Raw genomic sequence first — 17,660 nt, 5'->3', positions numbered from 1 at the left:
AAGTTCTTTTCACCTTTTCAACTGCATGATTTTTAGTAAAATCTTGGGCGTGTGGATCCCACCTACCCTAATTTTGAATTTTAGGGAAAGTTTCAACCCTCTAGATGGGTTACCAGTATCTGCTGATTTTTATAAAGTTGTGTAAAAATTATTTGTGGCTCCTGAAGGCTTCAGAGGAAGGTCAGCATTTTGTAGAAGCCCATCCCAAATAAAATCTCCAGCTTTGTGGCTGTAAGTGACAGAGCTGGTCAGGGTCAGGTTATGTAAATTAGCTCCCCATCTGCCATTCTCTTAACACCTGATCTGCCAAGTAGTCATATCCATGTGGAGTTCTGTCTGCTCCCACATGGAGTCCCATTAACTTTAGTTCAACTGTCTCTGAGGCCTGGTCTATACTACAGTGTTACGTTGATCCTATTTCAGAGTAACAGCCGTGTTAGTCTGTATTCGCAAAATCTTAAAATTCGCTATCTTAAAACAAAACAACTTCAAATCCAGACTCCAGCGAGAAACTGCTGAATTGGAATTCATTTGCAAATTGGATACTATTAATTTAGGCTTAAATAGAGACTGGGAGTGGCTAAGTCATTATGCAAGGTAGCCTATGTCCTCTTTTTTTTTCCTACCCCCCCCCCCCAGATGTTCTGGTTTAACTTGGATTTAAACTTGGAGAGTGGTCAGTTTGGATGAGCTATTACCAGCAGGAGAGTGAGTTTGTGTGTGTATGGGGGTGGGGGGGATGTGAGAAAACCTGGATTTGTGCAGGAAATAGCCCAACTTGATTGTCATGCACATTGTGTAAAGAGTTGTCACTTTGGATGGGCTATCACCAGCAGAAGAGTGAATTTGTGTGGGGGGGTGGAGGGTGAGAAAACCTGGATTTGTGCTGGAAATGGCCCACCTGATGATCACTTTAGATAAGCTATTACCAGCAGGACAGTGGGGTGGGAGGAGGTATTATTTCATATTCTTTGTGTATATATAAAGTCTGCTGCAGTTTCCACGGTATGCATCCGATGAAGTGAGCTGTAGCTCACGAAAGCTCATGCTCAAATAAATTGGTTAGTCTCTAAGGTGCCACAAGTTGATCCTATTGGGATCCGGGAAGTGACAGTGTTACGTTGATGCAAGGCAGCTTACATCGACCTAGCTCTGTAAACGCCTACACTAAAATGTTGCTCCCGCCGATGTAACTTGCCTGCTACACCGACTTAATAACTCCACCTCCATGAGAGATGTAGTGCTTAGATCGACGTAGTTAGGTCAATGCGCTGTCAGTGTAGACACTCTGTTACTTACGTCCACTTCAGTGGCCTCCAGGAGGTGTCCCACGATGCCCCATTACAACCATTCTGGTCACCGCTTTGAACTCCACTGCCCAGCAGCCAGGCACACAGGTATACGCCCTGCCCCATTAAAGCCCTGCAAATTTTGAAATTCCATTTCCTATTTGCTCAGCGTGGAGAGGTCACCTAGCAACTACCCAGCTAACCAGGCCAGCTTCACGCTGCAGACATGCTCCTGCCTAGAGTGCACAGGTGGTGGTAGATGTCTTGGGTCTACGGGGGAGAAGGCACAGCTCCGGTTGAGCCTAGAAACATCGATATCTACAACCAGATCTTTTGGACAGGAAGGAGAAGGGCTACAAGAAGGCCCCGCTGTAGTGCTGCGTGAAAGCCAAAGAGCTGCGGCAGGCATAGCAGAAGGCCAGGGAGGCTAACAGTCGCTCTGGTGTGGAGCCGCAGACATGCCATTTTTACAAAGAGCTATATGCCGTCCATGGTGGAGACTCCACCACCCCTCCTGAGAGCCCTGTGGATACTTCAGGGGAGCCTGAGTCATAGGCCTCTGCCATGAACAGTGACGAGGAAGAGGAGTATGAGGGACAGACGACCGGGAGATACAATGGCGCAGCAAGCCAGGACCTGTTCTTGACTTCTGCACAGTCCAGCCAGTCCTTACAGTCAGCCCAGCATAGGCGAGCCTGATGCAGGGGAAGGAACCTTTGATAATTATGTAGTTTGCTTTGATATTGCGGGGACGCATGTACTTAGGTTAAAAGAGGTAGTGAAACTACCAAGAGAGGTAGAATTACTATTTGCTTTGCATTCCCCCATACAGTTAGGCAGAAGGGCCCTGCGGAACAGTTTATGTGCACCGAGATGTCCTGTGAATCCTCCATAGAGATCTTGAGGAAACTTTCCTGGGTAGTCTGCAATCCTCTGCTGAAGTTTTTTGGGCGGAGCTGCCTTATTTCTCCCGCACTTTCCCATGCCACTCAGCAATTACTAGCAGCATACAACCCTGGTCTGCAGCTTGCGTTACCGTCAGGACTATCGCTTGTGGAAAACAATGCCAGTGTTCAGTTGCTCTATCTGCATATGCTCATGTAAGTTTCCACACAGCCATCGCCACTCACTTCTCCAGTGCAGCTCTCATTTTGGTGTTACGGTGCTGGAGGGCTGGGGCGAGCGCGCTACACATATCCAGGAATGTGGCCTTACACTTCTGAAAGTTCTGCAGCCACTGCTCATCCTCCCAAACCTGCATGACAATGCAAACCCGCCAGTCAATGGTTTGTTTCTCGGGCCCAGAACCAGCACTCCACCATCTGCAGCTGGTCTGTGAACGCCACCGACAACCTTGAATTGTTTCTTTCTATGTCGTGGCCAGGGGAGAGGCGCCTATCCCGCGGCCCCAGCCCCGGAGCTGCCATGGTGGGGAGCGGCGCCTCTCCCCTCCAGCCCAGGTTCTGGTGCTCCCAAGTGCTCCTGCGGGGAGAGAGACCTGGGGGGAATTCTCTCTCCCCACTGTAGCCATGGGGCAGCCTGCACCCCAAACCCCTCATCCCCCGTCCCACCCCAGAACCAGGTCCCCCAGCCAGAGTCCTCACCCCGCTGCACTCCAACCCTCTGCCCCAGCTCTGAGCCCCCTCCTACACTCCGAACCCCTTGGGCCCACCCAAGGTGTCACACACCACCTCCATATTGGTGCACATAACGAAATCCATTCCGCACATGCATGGGAAAAATTAGACGGAACACTGTTTGCGGGGGCTTTTGAAAGGAGGGATGAAATATTATGGGATGCAAATAAAATTATGGGATGCATTATGGAACGTTGAAATCATGTTCCCAGTCACCCCTGCAAAACTCGTTTGCCCCCATGAGGCATTGCAAACCTTTCCCAAAACACCCTGTGCTAGATGGTGGCAAGTTGCACAGTGGGATAGGTACCTGTGGTGCACCGCTCTCTGCAGCGATGCAAATGTTGCTAGTGAGGACATGCTCTGCTGACACAAGGAGCATAGCGTGGACACGCAAAAGCGATTTAATTATTGCAGTGGCTGTATGTCAATGTAACTTAGGTTAACTTAATTTTGTAGTGTGGACTTGCCCTAAGACTGCTTCTGTAGCCCTTTTCATATGTCGTGGAAAAATTAACCACGCATTGTGTTTGGATCAGAACAAAGCCTGACGTCCATTTATTCAAGCATGTGCATACAGGGAGAGTCAGCTGAAGCTGCTCTGGCGTATACAGAAAATACAGGCGCTTATATTGCTGAAAACCACAATTTGTTAAACCCACTTTCTTTAACAGTATTTTACTTATTTGGCATATAGTGCAAGTTTCAGCAGTAGCTTTGCCTTATTTGGAGTTTAGCAAAAACAAGCTTTTCCTGTTATTGACCGGTGTTTTCTTTGCGGTTAATGGTTTTTTCTAACGTCTAGCTATTATGGTTACATTTTTTAAGCTGTGCTGTTTGCAATCACCCCTTAATGGAATTTTCCACACTCTTTTATTATGCTTCATATACACAGATAGCTTGACCAAAGTTTTAGGCCTACTTGAGAAGTTTAGGCCTACTTGAGTCCACTGAATTTTTCCTCCACACATATAAGGATCTCAAGAATATTTGCAAACACTTACACACCACAGTTCCCCTGTGGGGGAGCAGGTGTTTGTTAGCATCATTTTACATATGGGTAAACTGAGAGGAAGTATGGTTTAGTGCAGGGATGGGCAAACTTTTTGGCCTGAGGGCCACATCTGGGAATAGAAATTGTATGGCGGGCCATGAATGCCCACAAAATGGGGGTTGGGGTGCGGGACGGGATGCGGGCTCCGGCTGGGGGTGCAGGCTCTGGGGTGGGGCCAGAAATGAGGAGTTCAGGGTGCAGGAGGGGGCTCCAGGCTTGGGTGGGGGAGGGCTCCGGCTGGGGTGGAGGTGCACAGGAGCCGGAGTGGGGCCATGCCGTGGCTTCCAGGAGCTGTGTGGTGTGGCCCATGACCCAGCGCCCCGGCTTGAGTGGGGCCATGCCGCGGCTTCTGGGAGCCGCATGGTGCAGTCCCCAACCCTGTGCCCCGGCTGGAGTGCTGGAGCGGGGCCTAAACTTCCAGCATTACCCTGGTCAGGTCACTTAGTCTCTCTGTACCTCACATTTCCAACTGTAAAATGGAGGGGATAGCACTGCCCTACCTCCCAGTGGTTCTGAGAATAAATGTATTAAAGATTGTGAGATGCTCAGACCCAGCAGTAATGGGGGTTATATGAGTACCTTAGATAGATGGGTGCAAAGAGTTTGAATGACTTTCTGAAGGTCATACAATGAGCCAATAACAGAGTTAGGCAGAGAAACAGAATCTCAGTTCTCAGTCCCTTTTCTCTAACCATTAGATACATGTTTCCAATCCATGTACGTATATAGTATTGATGTGAGAGGCCCTGAAAATGATTTTAAATAGTCTTCAGAGAGAGACACTCTGGTTTTCAGTAGGAACGTTTTATTTTTCATCATTTTAGCTGCCTGTCTCTGCCATTGTTTCAGGCAGGTACTTGGAATGATTCCAGAGGTTAACAAGAGTTTGCCATGGAGTGCATCTTTGCTGTTTTTAAATGAAGTAGAATAGCTTTTGTTTTGGGTTTTTTTTTTTTTTTAATGGTTTCCTATAACATACTGCTGCCTAGGTCTCCTCAGCATCCCCACCACCACTCACTGGCCTGTAGGCAAGGCTTCGGCAGACATATGTTCTGTGTAGAATTTCCAGCCTCAAGAGTTTTCGTGCTGTATAGACTCTGCCCTTGCCCAAAGCTCTTAGGCAGACAAAATGAGCTTTGGAAACAACTCTGTCATGGACGGATGCAGGGAGGCACTGAACTGAATATTGAAACAATTTACTAAAATATTAGCTTTTCAGATAGTTAAACTGAAATTAGCTATTGTGTACATAAGATTTCTAGCCCTGTGCTTGTGAACTTGAATGAAATTTTAAGAAAATAAATATCATGAAACACAAAGATCATGGCTCATTGCTCCTGTCAGTATGCTGTTCATGCTGTTTGCTTGTTGGGCCAGGGAGAACAGTCTGTCATGCACAATTTTCCCCTCTCCTTCAAGTTGCTCCTCTGGCCAGTAAGTCCTCAGGCTTTGTTCTCCACTCTGTGGCACCAGCTTGACAGTGGTGTAACTCCAATGCCATACAACAGCGTCAGAATGGTGTAACAGTCAGGAATTGGGCCCTCCACTTTTATGCTCTATCCCAGTTGGATCCACTTGTATACACGTTTCTGAACATTTCTAGGCAGCAGGTTCCCCTCTGTTTTGAGATGTGTGCCAATATACATGTGTTTGGCAGTTAATTAGGAGTTTCTTCAAAGAGATTCTTTGAAGTGAAATGTAGTTTCCTAAGGGAAATTGAAATGAAACTTATTACTCATATACAAATGGATCCAATTTGGGTGGAGCATAAATATGGAGGGCTTGCTTCCTGACTCCATGTACACCAGTTTGATGCTGTTGTAAGGCAGTGGAGTGAGTTACACCAGCTTGACAACAGTGTTACAGAATCAGGCTTGGGGACTGCAAGTTTAGTTGGCCAATAAAAGAAGCAGCGCAAAGGAAAGATGGGGCAATTATGATTGGCGGGGAGACTATCTCCTTAGCCCAACAAGCTAGCAGTAACCAGAGAATATTGACAGTGGAATTCTCATATGTATGGTCTTTTTGCCAGCAGTGGTGGATTTTCAGGGCCTTGCAGTTCTGGTTCGTGTTTGGATCAGAAATTGATGATACTAAGTCAGAGTATTTTCTTCAGGTAATTTGTTTATTTACAAATGTAGGAGCACTGTTTTCTGAAGCAGGGCTGATAATGAATGGCACAAGTCTAACCACTTTTGGTGGAAATCTCTGCCCTGTTGTCTCTTCCAGGGACACACACAGACCAACCAGCCAAAACTGTCTGCTTGTAGCTTAATACACAGCCTCTTTCCAGCTTCTTCTGACTCATTCCAACTGCTTAAACATACATGTAAGCAGCCACTAGCCTCTGCTGTGGAATGACTGTCTAGGAGAGCATGGGCAATTATCCTCACAGTACCCCCTTGAGGTAACCTGCTTGTATCCATTCTTTCTAGTGTGTGTGTGTGTGTCTGACAGACATCCTTAATGACAGGCAAGTACAATATATAAGTAGACAACTCCTTTTAGAAAAGATTACTCCCATTTTTCAAAAACACAGGAGGTAAATACTATACACGCTTATGGATTCTCCATACCTCGTTATATTTCAGCTGCCAAACCATTCTCACCATTCCTTCCTTCTGCATGTCTCCGCGCCAAAATAGAGCACGGAATGGAAAAGGAGAATTACTAGCAAAGTACAGTACTGGCTTCTAGGCAGGATATGTTACAATTATTAAGTTGACTACATCTGATTTACTCTAGAGTAATTGTTTCTCAAAGGAATTGCCAGACAAAGTCACACTGAGGTGTAGCTGATCTTAAAATATTCAGTAGCCAAATATCAAGGATGTAATCACAAAAAGAAAAGGAGTACTTGTGGCACCTTACAGACTAACCAGTTTATTTGAGCATAAGCTTTCGTGAGCACAGACCACAGACCAGTGGGGAGGGGAGGAATAAACAAGGGGAAATAGGTTACTTTTTAATTGGATACAACTAACTTAGGCTTGAATAGAGACTGGGAATGGTTGATTCATTATAAAAAGTAACCTATTTCCCCTTGTTTATTCCTTCTCCCGCCCCCCCCCCCCCCCACTGTTCCTCAGACGTTCTTGTTAAACCCTGGATTTTTGCTGGAAATGGCCCATCTTGATTATCATACACATTGTAAGGAGAGCGATCACTTTAGATAAGTTATTACCAACAGGAGAGTGGGTTTGGGGGGAGAGAAAACCTTTTGTAGTGATAAACACCCATTTTTTCATGGTCTGTGTGTATAAAAACATCTTCTGTATTTTCCACAGTATGCATCCGATGAAGTGAGCTGTAGCTCACGAAAGCTTATGCTCAAATAAATTGGTTAGTCTCTAAGGTGCCACAAGTACTCCTTTTCTTTTTGCAAATACAGACTAACACGGCTGTTACTCTGAAAGGATGTAATCAGTAACTCTTTACTCCTGATTACAGGAACTCCCCACAGTGTTAGAAAGTCTCTCTTCGCCCCCTCTTGTCAAATTGCAGAGCTGGCAGTATTCAACTTTATTAACAGGTCTTTTGAGCAAGATTAATTGGGTCCTTAAGCGGTTCAGTTTCTCCTGAGATTTCACATTTGTTTAGGTCCACATGCATCTGCATTTACAGCTGTCTACCTGCAATGCTTGATTATTAGACAATATTGTGAAGTCAGTATGAATAGGTTTCCCCAGAGTATCTTTCTTGATACATATTTGCAGTTTTCTGTACTGGGCTTTAGATAGCAGCCTCTTTCCCTCCTCCTCAGCGGGTACTCTTTCTGTCCAGTTGTATCATAAAATTTCTTTCCTGTCTACATGTGCAAATAGCCATTGAGTGTTGCAGATCCGTTATTGAGTATTGCAGATGCTGCTTTGCTAGCGATATGGTTACTCCAGAGAGTTCACAAGCCTGTTCTGCAGATGAGCCAGCCCGCTTCCCTAGTCTGATCTTTTGTGTTTGCGTTCTTTCTAATCCTGTGCTAAGGTGAAATATTCTTCACAGTTTGTCAGACAGGATTATGGAGTTGACTGTAAAACTATGGAAATGACTCATCTCAGCATTTTTTTCTTCTTAGGAGTGATCTGGGATGAAAGTGAAAATGTCAGATCTGTTATAAATAATGTGGAAATGACAGCCCGGCAGAGAGATCTGCCGTCTCGCAGACCCCTTTTCTATCTGCTGCTATTGAAAAGAAATAAGTCTAGGATGGCCAGATCCCCAGCTGATGCAAATCTACACAGCTCCCTTGACTTCAGTGGAGCTACATCTGTTTACAGCAGCCAAGGATCTGGTCCAGAATGTCTAAATTACTGTGTCAATTTGGATGAAGTATATCCCCTTACGTTGAGCCAGGTTGGTTAGTTAGGAGTTGAACTGCTGAGTTCTTAGTTTAGTATTGGGCTCTATACCATATACTTTATTGATCCTATGAAAGTGTATTTAATGCAGTAGTAAATAATTTCCAAACCTCACAGCAGCAACGGAGTATCCAGAGTGCAATTAAACTGGTAATTTTCTGCTCGTTGCCTTTACTTTTGTCAGGAAAACACCTTTCAGAATTTAATGTGGCACAAAGAAGGTTGTGGTTTGATGGGCCAGCAGTAAAAAATTACATCCCTGAGAACCCTGGGTGAACAGAATATATAATACAGCCAATAAACAATCTCATCAGTCACACTTGATGAGAGCAGTGTGGAGGCAGTGGGTTGTGTTGATCATTCCAAAATTTGATTTCATGGGGACATTTAGGCATCAGGGTGGTAGTGGGAAAGGGAATGAAAATGTATACAAAGGAGTCAGGAGCCCCATAAACCTGCGCACAATGGCAGCACCACCAAATAAGTATGAGTGCTGGGAGCAATTTGAAGGGTAATGGGAATCTAATGAAGAGCAAACATCAGGGTTGTTTTGTTTTTGTTTTTAGGAGGAGAGTCCTATTGGGGAAAACCTTTTAAAGATGAGTTCAAGCCAAATCTGTCCCACACTGGACGTGGTATTGTTAGCATGGCCAATTCAGGACCCAACAGCAACAAATCACAATTGTAAGTGGTCACTTCCTATTTTATAAGGGGTTTTCTTATAGAGTGAAGAAAATAAATGGAATTCTATGAACTACTTATGATGCACCAGAATGAAATGCTCTCCCAGGTACTTCGTATTGATACCACCAAAGTGGAAGACCCATTTTAAACAGTAAGATGAGAGCAACTTGAAGCATGCCATGAAGATCTGTAGTTCCTTTGTGGTTTTGATATCATCAGTAGAGTTCCCTGTTTCATAATTTGTCGTTTTTGTTCACTTTCTCTGGCTCTTCAGAGAAAAGAGGTTGTTCCTACTATGGAACTTTTAAAAAGACACTCTCTTATGGCTCAATCCTGCAAGGTGCTGAGCACTATAGCACCTTCATTTAGACATGTGATTAACTTTAAGTACATGAGTAATAGTCCCATTGTCTTTAATAAGATTACTCATGCGCTTAAAGCTAAGTACTTGCTTAAGTAGTTTGCTGCACTGGGACCAAAGTGCTGGGCACCTTGTAGGATCAAGCCCTCAGAGCCTGTCTTGAAGCTGAGCATTATTGCCAGATCACTGATGCTAAATCAACTAGTGGATAGTGGAGTTTTCTTTAAATAAGATATTTCAGGTACCCAGGAAACAGATTATAGGAAATTATTTGGAACAACTCGCAAGAGCTACTGTTCATACTCTGTGATTTACTGCTATTGTGTCACAACATCTACTTTCATGTGTGCCTATATTTTGCCTTGGCACTGTAAATTTACACAAAGTTCCTTTTATACCATGAAGTCCTTGAGACTCTCCAGCTGCTTGCTTTTATAAGACTTCATAGACAATATTTAGAATTTTCTGAGAACTGTTGCTAACTTAGAAGCTGTATGAATGGCTCACCTATACAGGTGATGGTCACACTGATGTAGAACGAGGTAGGTAGATAGGTTCAGTGTACAAAGTTACAATAGATCATTTTTATAAGCACCTGGTCCTGACAAGGACTTTAGTAAAATTCAGTCTTCATCCCAGGAATCCTCAGGAATTAGGTTAATTCCCTGTTTGTTTTGTTTTGGCTGTCCTCATGAATGATGAGCTTTCAGTATTTTATAAGGCCCATGTTAGCTCTCAAGTATTTTTGGTATACTGTTATCTGATTGACTTCTGCTGGTCTAATTATTGTACAACTGAGAATAAGATGTTACAGGGCATGCATAAAGAAGATTAAATTTAATGTGCACTCCTTGAGAGACTCATGCATTAACCCAGGGATTTCCAAACCTTTTCATGGGGTTAACCACATCTTAATAGAGAAATTACCTTGCAGATGTCATCCACTCCCATTTACAATCGCATAATTTCTGTGTGGCAACTACAGTACTTGCATACATGGGAAAGGGCTATTAGGAAAATGTTTTATTTTTAGCTGTCTATAATGCTATGTAACCGATGAAAACAAGGAGGAGAGCCAGCACTATGTGCTAGCCAACTCTCCAGGGACCATCAGTGTCCACAAACCACGCTATGGGACCCTCTGCATTATATATAGTTGTGGTCGGAGCTTCCAAAGAAATGTTAAGCCATTCAAAAAAGTTTGAGTGATTGAGCTTACTTTGCAAACGATATCTTAAACCCTATATTTAAGTTTTGCAAAACTTTAAACAAAACATAATAGCAACAAAAGTTTTCTGAGTTTTATTATTTCAGTGAAACACTGTTTAATTTAAATATTCTTCTGCAGTGTTTGCAACCTGAACATGGCATTACTGAGCCAATAAGAGAGATGGATTGTAAACAGGCCAATATAGCTTCACTTTACCTGTAAATTTTCACCATTTACAATATTTATTTTTAAATCTATTTTGAAAATTGGTACTAACCTAGTGAGGCACAGTGTTAAAGTTCTTTGCCAGGTACAGAATCCTGATCCTTATAAATGTAATCTAATTCAGGAGCAGGAGCCATAAGGACTTGCTAACCTAGAATGGCATTCTTAAAATCTGAATGTTCATAGAAGGGGATGTTCAGCTGAGTCAAAGGCATTTGCATAAGTTATTCGTTAAAGTGGTAAATAGGACTGTGAGAGAGAAACTGGAATAAAAGTATCAAAACATGAGGAGTAAAGAACTGGCTGTTGTCAGATACAGTCCACAAAAAGTAAAATATGGTAAGTCTCATTCATTGTGCTCCCCACAGAAAGGAGATGGTTCAAGTCTCATCATAGTGGGTTGCCATGTACGTTTTTTTAAACATAGTTGGCTTTTAAAATATTGTTATATCTTAAGGGTCATATTCTGAGTGTCATGTTCGTGTCTCCCTTCAGCTTTATCACATTTCGCTCCTGCACATACCTGGACAAGAAGCACACCATTTTTGGAAGGTAAGAGAAGGAATAGAACTACATCATGGATATAGTATGTCCTGTGTACTTTCAAGCCATGGAGATGAGTCTGGTAACTTTTACACTTGATTTGAAGCAAAATCCTGATTTAAGAGCAAACTCTGTCCTCATCTCTGTGGGCCTCAATTGACAAATATTCCTCTTACTTTCCATGCTCATTAGCTGATTTCCTGCACATTTCTCTGGGTCTGACACCTGGAAATAGCCTTTTAATGTCTAATTTTGTTGACGTCTCTTTTCTCCTTTCACTTATTTTGTGGCAGAGCACACTCCTCTTGCGCCAAGTAGGTCGTGGGTATTCCAGCACCACCACCAGTCGGACATTCCCTTTGCCATCATTTTTCTCCCTGTCCACTCTTTCATCATCATCAGTCACCAAATTATTGTGAGATTTTCTGTTGATGGGCCTCCAGGAATGGTCAAGAATGGAACAATCAGCACTCTTGTTCTCTTTTTTTAAATATTTACACACTCATCACTGTGACACAATTGTGACACAAAAAGATTACCTCTTCAACACTCTACCTTCATCACTTCAGGAACTGCCAACCAATAGGTCAGTCATGACCCAGTGTTTCCTATGTGGTGGCATAGAATACTGAGCTATTGCATAGGGCCAGCTCTTCTGAGCACCCTTTATTTTGCATCCTAATGTCATTACTGTGACAGATATGGCAATTTCCTGCAACATCCTTAGGAGACCATATAAATTAAGTTTAAGTATCTTTGGGATCCATTGTATTAAGTGAATGATTTATTTGTCATTGTGGATTGGGATTGTGTGTAACCTCTTGAGGGGGGAGATGTGACAGATGTGAGACCTGGGGTTTCAAAGGTTTTTAGAGAACAATATGCCAGACAAGAATGGACTTTTGGAACAAAAAGTGTGAAGTGGTTTTCCTGGGAACTATGTAGGGAGAGTTTTTCCTGGCTGCAAATTCCTCACCTCCAGTTATGCAAAAACCCAGCCTTTCAAAGCTATGCCCAAAGGAGTGGACCTTTGTCTGTTGATCACCTGTTACATGAACATGAAGTGGTATAAAGGCAGGATTGCATGGTTGTTCTGATTCTGAATCTGAGACAGTTAGGAACTTGTAACCATGGGGAAAACCCAGTTGTGGATTTTCAAGGATTGACACCTACCAGAGCCTGAAGTTGGAGTGATCTCTGGTAAGCTTATTAGCATGTGTAGATTTTTATTGTTTTAATATGTTTTTAATGCTTTCACTGTAAGAATAAATGTGCTTGTTTATGAAGAGCTGAGTGCTAACTTATAAGTTTGGGCCATTATGCTGTGTGTAGCCTCTAGGAAGAGAGCAAAGTACACACCCTATTCTGGAAGGCAGGGAATTGTGCGGCCTGGACAAACCCCAGTCAGGCGGGAGAGACGTGGGTATCTACCCAAGAGAGATGATGGCTGAGGAGCTGGGAGCCCAGGGAGGGTGCCCTTGAGAGAGTTGCAAGGGAGAATACAGGTGCAGTTGCCCTGAAGTGCAACAATTACCATTGTGGTACAATGGTAAAAATATTAACCCAATGAGTATCAACATGTGGAATTCCTAGGACCATTCCCTGTTGTGAGTGGAATGGTGTTCCCATGGTTCTAGTCCATTCAAAACCCCAAATATTGCAAAGGCCAAGGAATATAATGCAGATCTGCAAAGAAAGTGCAGCATGTCGTTGTTTCCATCGCTGCAGGTGCAAGCACTGATAATAGATGGTGCTAAATTATGTAAAGCTGTTCAAATGAACATGTCAGTGTAGTAGTATATACGTTCAGTTTTATCAGACTATTTCATTGATCGTTCCTTAGAATCCTATGCTTTTTCTTTTCTTTTTTTTCTTTTTTATTGCAACTCTTTTATTGACTTTTGATTTTTACTCAATTTGAAAAACTGCTTAAAATAAATGTATGTAGTACTCAGTGTGATTAGATGTTATATAGCTGAGCTGTTTAGTATCTCTGATATATTATTTTCCACTGGGCTTCCCAGTATAGCCCATTGTAAGTTTTCAGGCAGGGATTGGTTTCATGGTGTGTGTTCTGTAGAACCAAGCATATTGTTGGCACTTAGCACAATAGTAATTTCTGACTGTTAATGTTCCCAGTACTGACATTTCAATAACTGCACTCCCTGAGTTACTCTCCTTCTGCCAAGGTATCCCATTTGCCTTGCTAGTGGCTCCTCCAGGTACAAGTTGAAGCTCCTGTATCACTTTGTGAAACGAAAGTGGATAACTTCAGTTTCCTGGCCAGCATTCTATCTCACTTAAACAAGTTCTAATGTTAAAAACTGTGAGTGAACATATTCCTATAGTAACTGCACTGCCTGTACCTAAGGGCTTGTCTTCACTGCGAAGTTAACTTCAGTTGTAACTCGAGTATTGTCCCTGAAATCTGAAGTCCCTTTTTTAGTGGATTCTAAATCAGATTGTACTATGTAGATTTCTGGCTTCAACATGAAATTGAGGGTTATTTCTTTTGGACAATATAAGAACATCACTATATGCTGAGAGCCAAATTCTGCGCTTAGCTGTTCCCTCCTTCATGCAACTTCTGTTTTTGCCAGTAGGGTTGCATATATGTACTTAAGGGTAGAATTTTGCCTCGTATACGTAATCGTCGTAAAGAGAGTGAAGAGGAGACAGTGTCTTCAAATGAAGGTGTATTATAGGCTGTGTGGATTTCCTGCTGCAGTGGAGTTGCCTAGATTAATTCAGTAATTACCCTCTCCAGTGATAATTGGCAATGAACTGCATGACATTAAAAATGCTGTAATTAACTTGAAAATTAACTAATGGCTTTTGCTGACTTCTAACTGCTTGTTAAGACATTTAATTGAAAAACCCAAATTGGTGTAAGCCATTTGGTATTTACCATCTCTGCCCAGTGTGGGGCAGGCATTTTCTTCTGGATGAGAAGCATTTTAGGAAGGCCCACTGCATGGGGACATTCCTCTGAGTTCCTTTTTATATCATTACCCTAGCTCAGGGGTTCTCACAACATAATTTTTGGTAGCCTCAGAGGACAGCCGCCAACTCTTGCTGGTGGCCGCTCTGAGAATTTTTCCTAAAATAGTTAATTAACTTTAGGCAAAACAAATAAATATGCACATATATACATGTCCATATCATTGTAATTTATTTATCTTGGGGTTTTTTGCAGACTCAGTAATAACAATAATGTACAGTTATCGCTATTCTTTACTGGACCTAAACAGAATAGAAACAAAAATACGGTGCTTTGCATGTTTAGATTTTTTTCAGATTGCTAGGTAGTAAGTCTGCTACTGTGAAAAGTGATATTTGTATATTTGTTTACTATCACTTTTCACAGAAGATTTACTCATCCAGGCATGTTGGGGGACAAATTAAGCCTGGGATGAGGAGGTGAGTAAGGAGGCAGGGGGGCACACTGAGTGCTCCCGACAAAGGAAATATGATCAGGGTCACGGTACACTTGCTCCTCTTTTTTTCCCCAATCACATTTCCCACCTATGAGTGTAAGTGCCACTCAGTGTGCATCCAGACATATAGTTTGACCTTCAGTAAGAAAGGTCAAGGTCTCCAATGATGTCCTGTCTATGAATTCTGAAATCAAGTGTGAGCTGAAGAAACCTCCAAAATCAGAGGCAGAACCATCATAACGATTCAAAGATTGCTGGCTCCTGACTAGCTGCTCACAAGACACGACAACATGACCCATGCATAAAAATTATCAATACAGAGAGGACAGTGAGCTTAAGCTGTTCTTCTGGAAGTAATGTCACTGCTGCTCATGCAATTCTGTGAGAGCAGAACTCTGAATGTGAGAGGAGGGGGAGAGGGTATAGTATCTTTTCTTGTGTATAGGGCAGTTGGCTAAAATCTGTTGGCTGGAACAATCAAAAGTAATTGTATTATTTCAGAATTGATTGGCTGTTGTGTGACAGCTATGGCAATTTCTTGGGATACCCTGGACAAACCTTATTGAATTAAATTTAAGTATCTTTAGAGCCCATTGTATTAAAAATGCAAAGTTTTTGTATTATGATGGGGTTACATGTAACTGCTTTTGCCGGGAGACGTGGCCAATGTAAACCTTGGGGATTGTTATGAACTTCAAAGCATTATTTTAAACAATGGGCCAGGCAAAGTTAAGTGAAGTTCCTAGGAAATACTTGGGGAGGAGAATGCAAATTACCACCTCTAGTTATGCAAAGACTCAGCCTTTTGAAGCTCCTCCCTGAGGAGTAGGGGACCATTGTCCGGCTGATTACCAATTCATGGTCTCTGCAGATCAAAGATCCAAACTGTATAAAGGAGTGACTCACATATTCATGGTGCTTGCTCTGAACAAACAATTGTTATGAACCTTTCAGAGTAGCAGCCGATGAAGTGAGCTGTAGCTCACGAAGCTTATGCTCAAATAAATTTGTTAGTCTCTGCGGTGCCACAAGTACTCCTTTTCTTTTTGCGAATACAGACTAACACGGCTGCTACTTCTGAAACCTGTCAAATAGAGACTAATGTCCTCATTACTAAATGCAAATCCAATGAAAGTTCTGCCAAAGTGCTGGAATGCCAGTCAGTCTGAAACTAAGTGTCAGCAAGGAAGAGTAAAAGCAATAGGAAAAACCCCTAACATAGGCACTAGATTGACTAAGCAAAAGTCTTTGAGTGCATTTTAAACAAAAATGTACTGATAATGGTAAACTAAGACCTGGCTCATATGCCTCCTATGACTGACCCGAAAAGACATTCTTATAAACCGAGAGCCTGATGTCTTAAACGGTAAGATCTTGCGGGCACCGACTGTGTACATCACCTAGCACAATGGTGCCTGGTTCCTGACTAAGCCTCTAGGAGCTACACAGTACAAACAATTGTTAGGGCCTTTCAGATTTCAGCATTCAGGCCTCTCTTTTCCTGACCCAATGGCAACTTGTAGATTCATTTTTGCTTTTAGGATCAAAGGAAGATTTTTTCGGTGTTCCACAACCCAAAGGAAGCTTCAGAAAGTTCATTGATCCATTCCTTCTTGTCCGTTTCAAAGTTTTTCCCTTTATACTGCACTGTTTAGTCTTTCAGCTTTCATCTCTCTCGTACTGCTTTCATCTCAGTCCTGGAGCTCCTAGTTAATTAGTGGTCCCTCCACTGTCTCTGTGGTAGCATTCTTGCATGTTGTTTTCTAGCTACACAATCATATGAGTCTGAGGATACAGTTCAAGGGTCTAGTCAAGTAAATTCTTACTACTGAATGTAGTACTTATTATTCTGAGTACTCACAGTAATGAGTACTTTTATTATTGGTATTATGGTAACATCCGGAGACCCAAACCAAAATCAGGGCCTCATTGTTCAACACTGTACAAACACAAAGTAATAAACTGTCCCTGCCCTCGAGGCCAGGTAAACTTCATTATTTCAAGTCAGACTTTAACAATACTAGTTAATAACAAAGATGGTAGCAGATTTCAAAATATTGTAGATTCTACATAAGGATGAGTGCTAATGGGCACCTTTGTAATACATTTAATAATTTTGGGGCAACACAGTGATGGATCTCAGAAAAAGAACAAAACCCTTGAGGCTACTTGGATTCTGGAGTACAATCTCTCACCATTTCCCTCCCAGTGAGAAGTATGTAAAAATAGATCAGATATGGGGTCTAAACTAGAAATGGCACTCAGTCTTTGAAAAAATACTGGCAACAGAAAATTTCTAATTTTTCATTCATCTTATCAAAAGATGAAGCTCCATAAATACCAGCAAAATACATTAATATTGTAGGATGTCTAGCCTTGGGATACGGTAATATTTCATTGAGATTTCCAGTGCTCAGCTATCTGGCTGCTTCTAAATTATCATGAAAACACAAGAAGATAATGAATGGAATTATTGGTTAGAAAACCCTCCTGTATCAAATCCTAAGTTTGCTTCAGGGGCAATTAAAAATACAGAGAGCATATCTTTAGAGTTTGGTTTAATTTTCAGCATTATAAGTGAATCTGTGATATCAGCCAGGAGGAGGAGATGAAAATTGGGTATCTGCTATAAAATCTCAAAAGTGTGTGCAGGGTTTTGGAAGCTCTATGGAACTCTGGGAAGATTTCCCCTGTGTGCTACCTAGAGTTTCAAAAAAAAAAACAAAAAAACCTGAGACTTCTCTAGCCTGCATAAATATTTTTATTGTTTAACAGCCATGTGAAGCTGGGATCTAAATGTAAAATGTAGATAAGACCCTTGAGGACTGAAGTGGAGAGGTTTTGTAAAGCAGTGCAGCAGCAGCA

General features: G+C 42.3%; 1 protein-coding gene across 7 annotated transcripts in view; it reads left to right on the top strand.

The window, feature by feature from the left end:
• The window catches only part of PPIL2 (peptidylprolyl isomerase like 2), a 118,987-nt gene that overhangs the window by 93,825 nt on the left and 7,502 nt on the right, over nucleotides 1-17,660 (top strand). For 2 of the 7 annotated variants that reach the window (XM_073312717.1, XM_073312714.1), the window contains 4 exons: nucleotides 8,053-8,330; nucleotides 8,902-9,019; nucleotides 11,311-11,367; nucleotides 11,652-11,933. In XM_073312717.1, coding sequence (XP_073168818.1) covers nucleotides 8,053-8,330; nucleotides 8,902-9,019; nucleotides 11,311-11,367; nucleotides 11,652-11,848 — 650 coding nt within the window. In that variant the 3' untranslated portion in view covers nucleotides 11,849-11,933. Of the gene's footprint in view, nucleotides 1-2,121; nucleotides 2,390-8,052; nucleotides 8,331-8,901; nucleotides 9,020-11,310; nucleotides 11,368-11,651; nucleotides 11,934-17,660 lie in introns of those variants that run through there. The other 5 variants (XR_012155048.1, XM_073312715.1, XM_073312716.1 and 2 more) reach the window with 4 other exon arrangements.

Source organism: Lepidochelys kempii, chromosome 15 (genome assembly GCF_965140265.1).
Source record: "Lepidochelys kempii isolate rLepKem1 chromosome 15, rLepKem1.hap2, whole genome shotgun sequence".
Classification (NCBI taxonomy): domain Eukaryota; kingdom Metazoa; phylum Chordata; order Testudines; family Cheloniidae; genus Lepidochelys; species Lepidochelys kempii.
The sequence above is the reverse complement of the archived record's forward strand: the minus strand, read 5'-3'. Positions and strand labels throughout refer to the sequence as shown.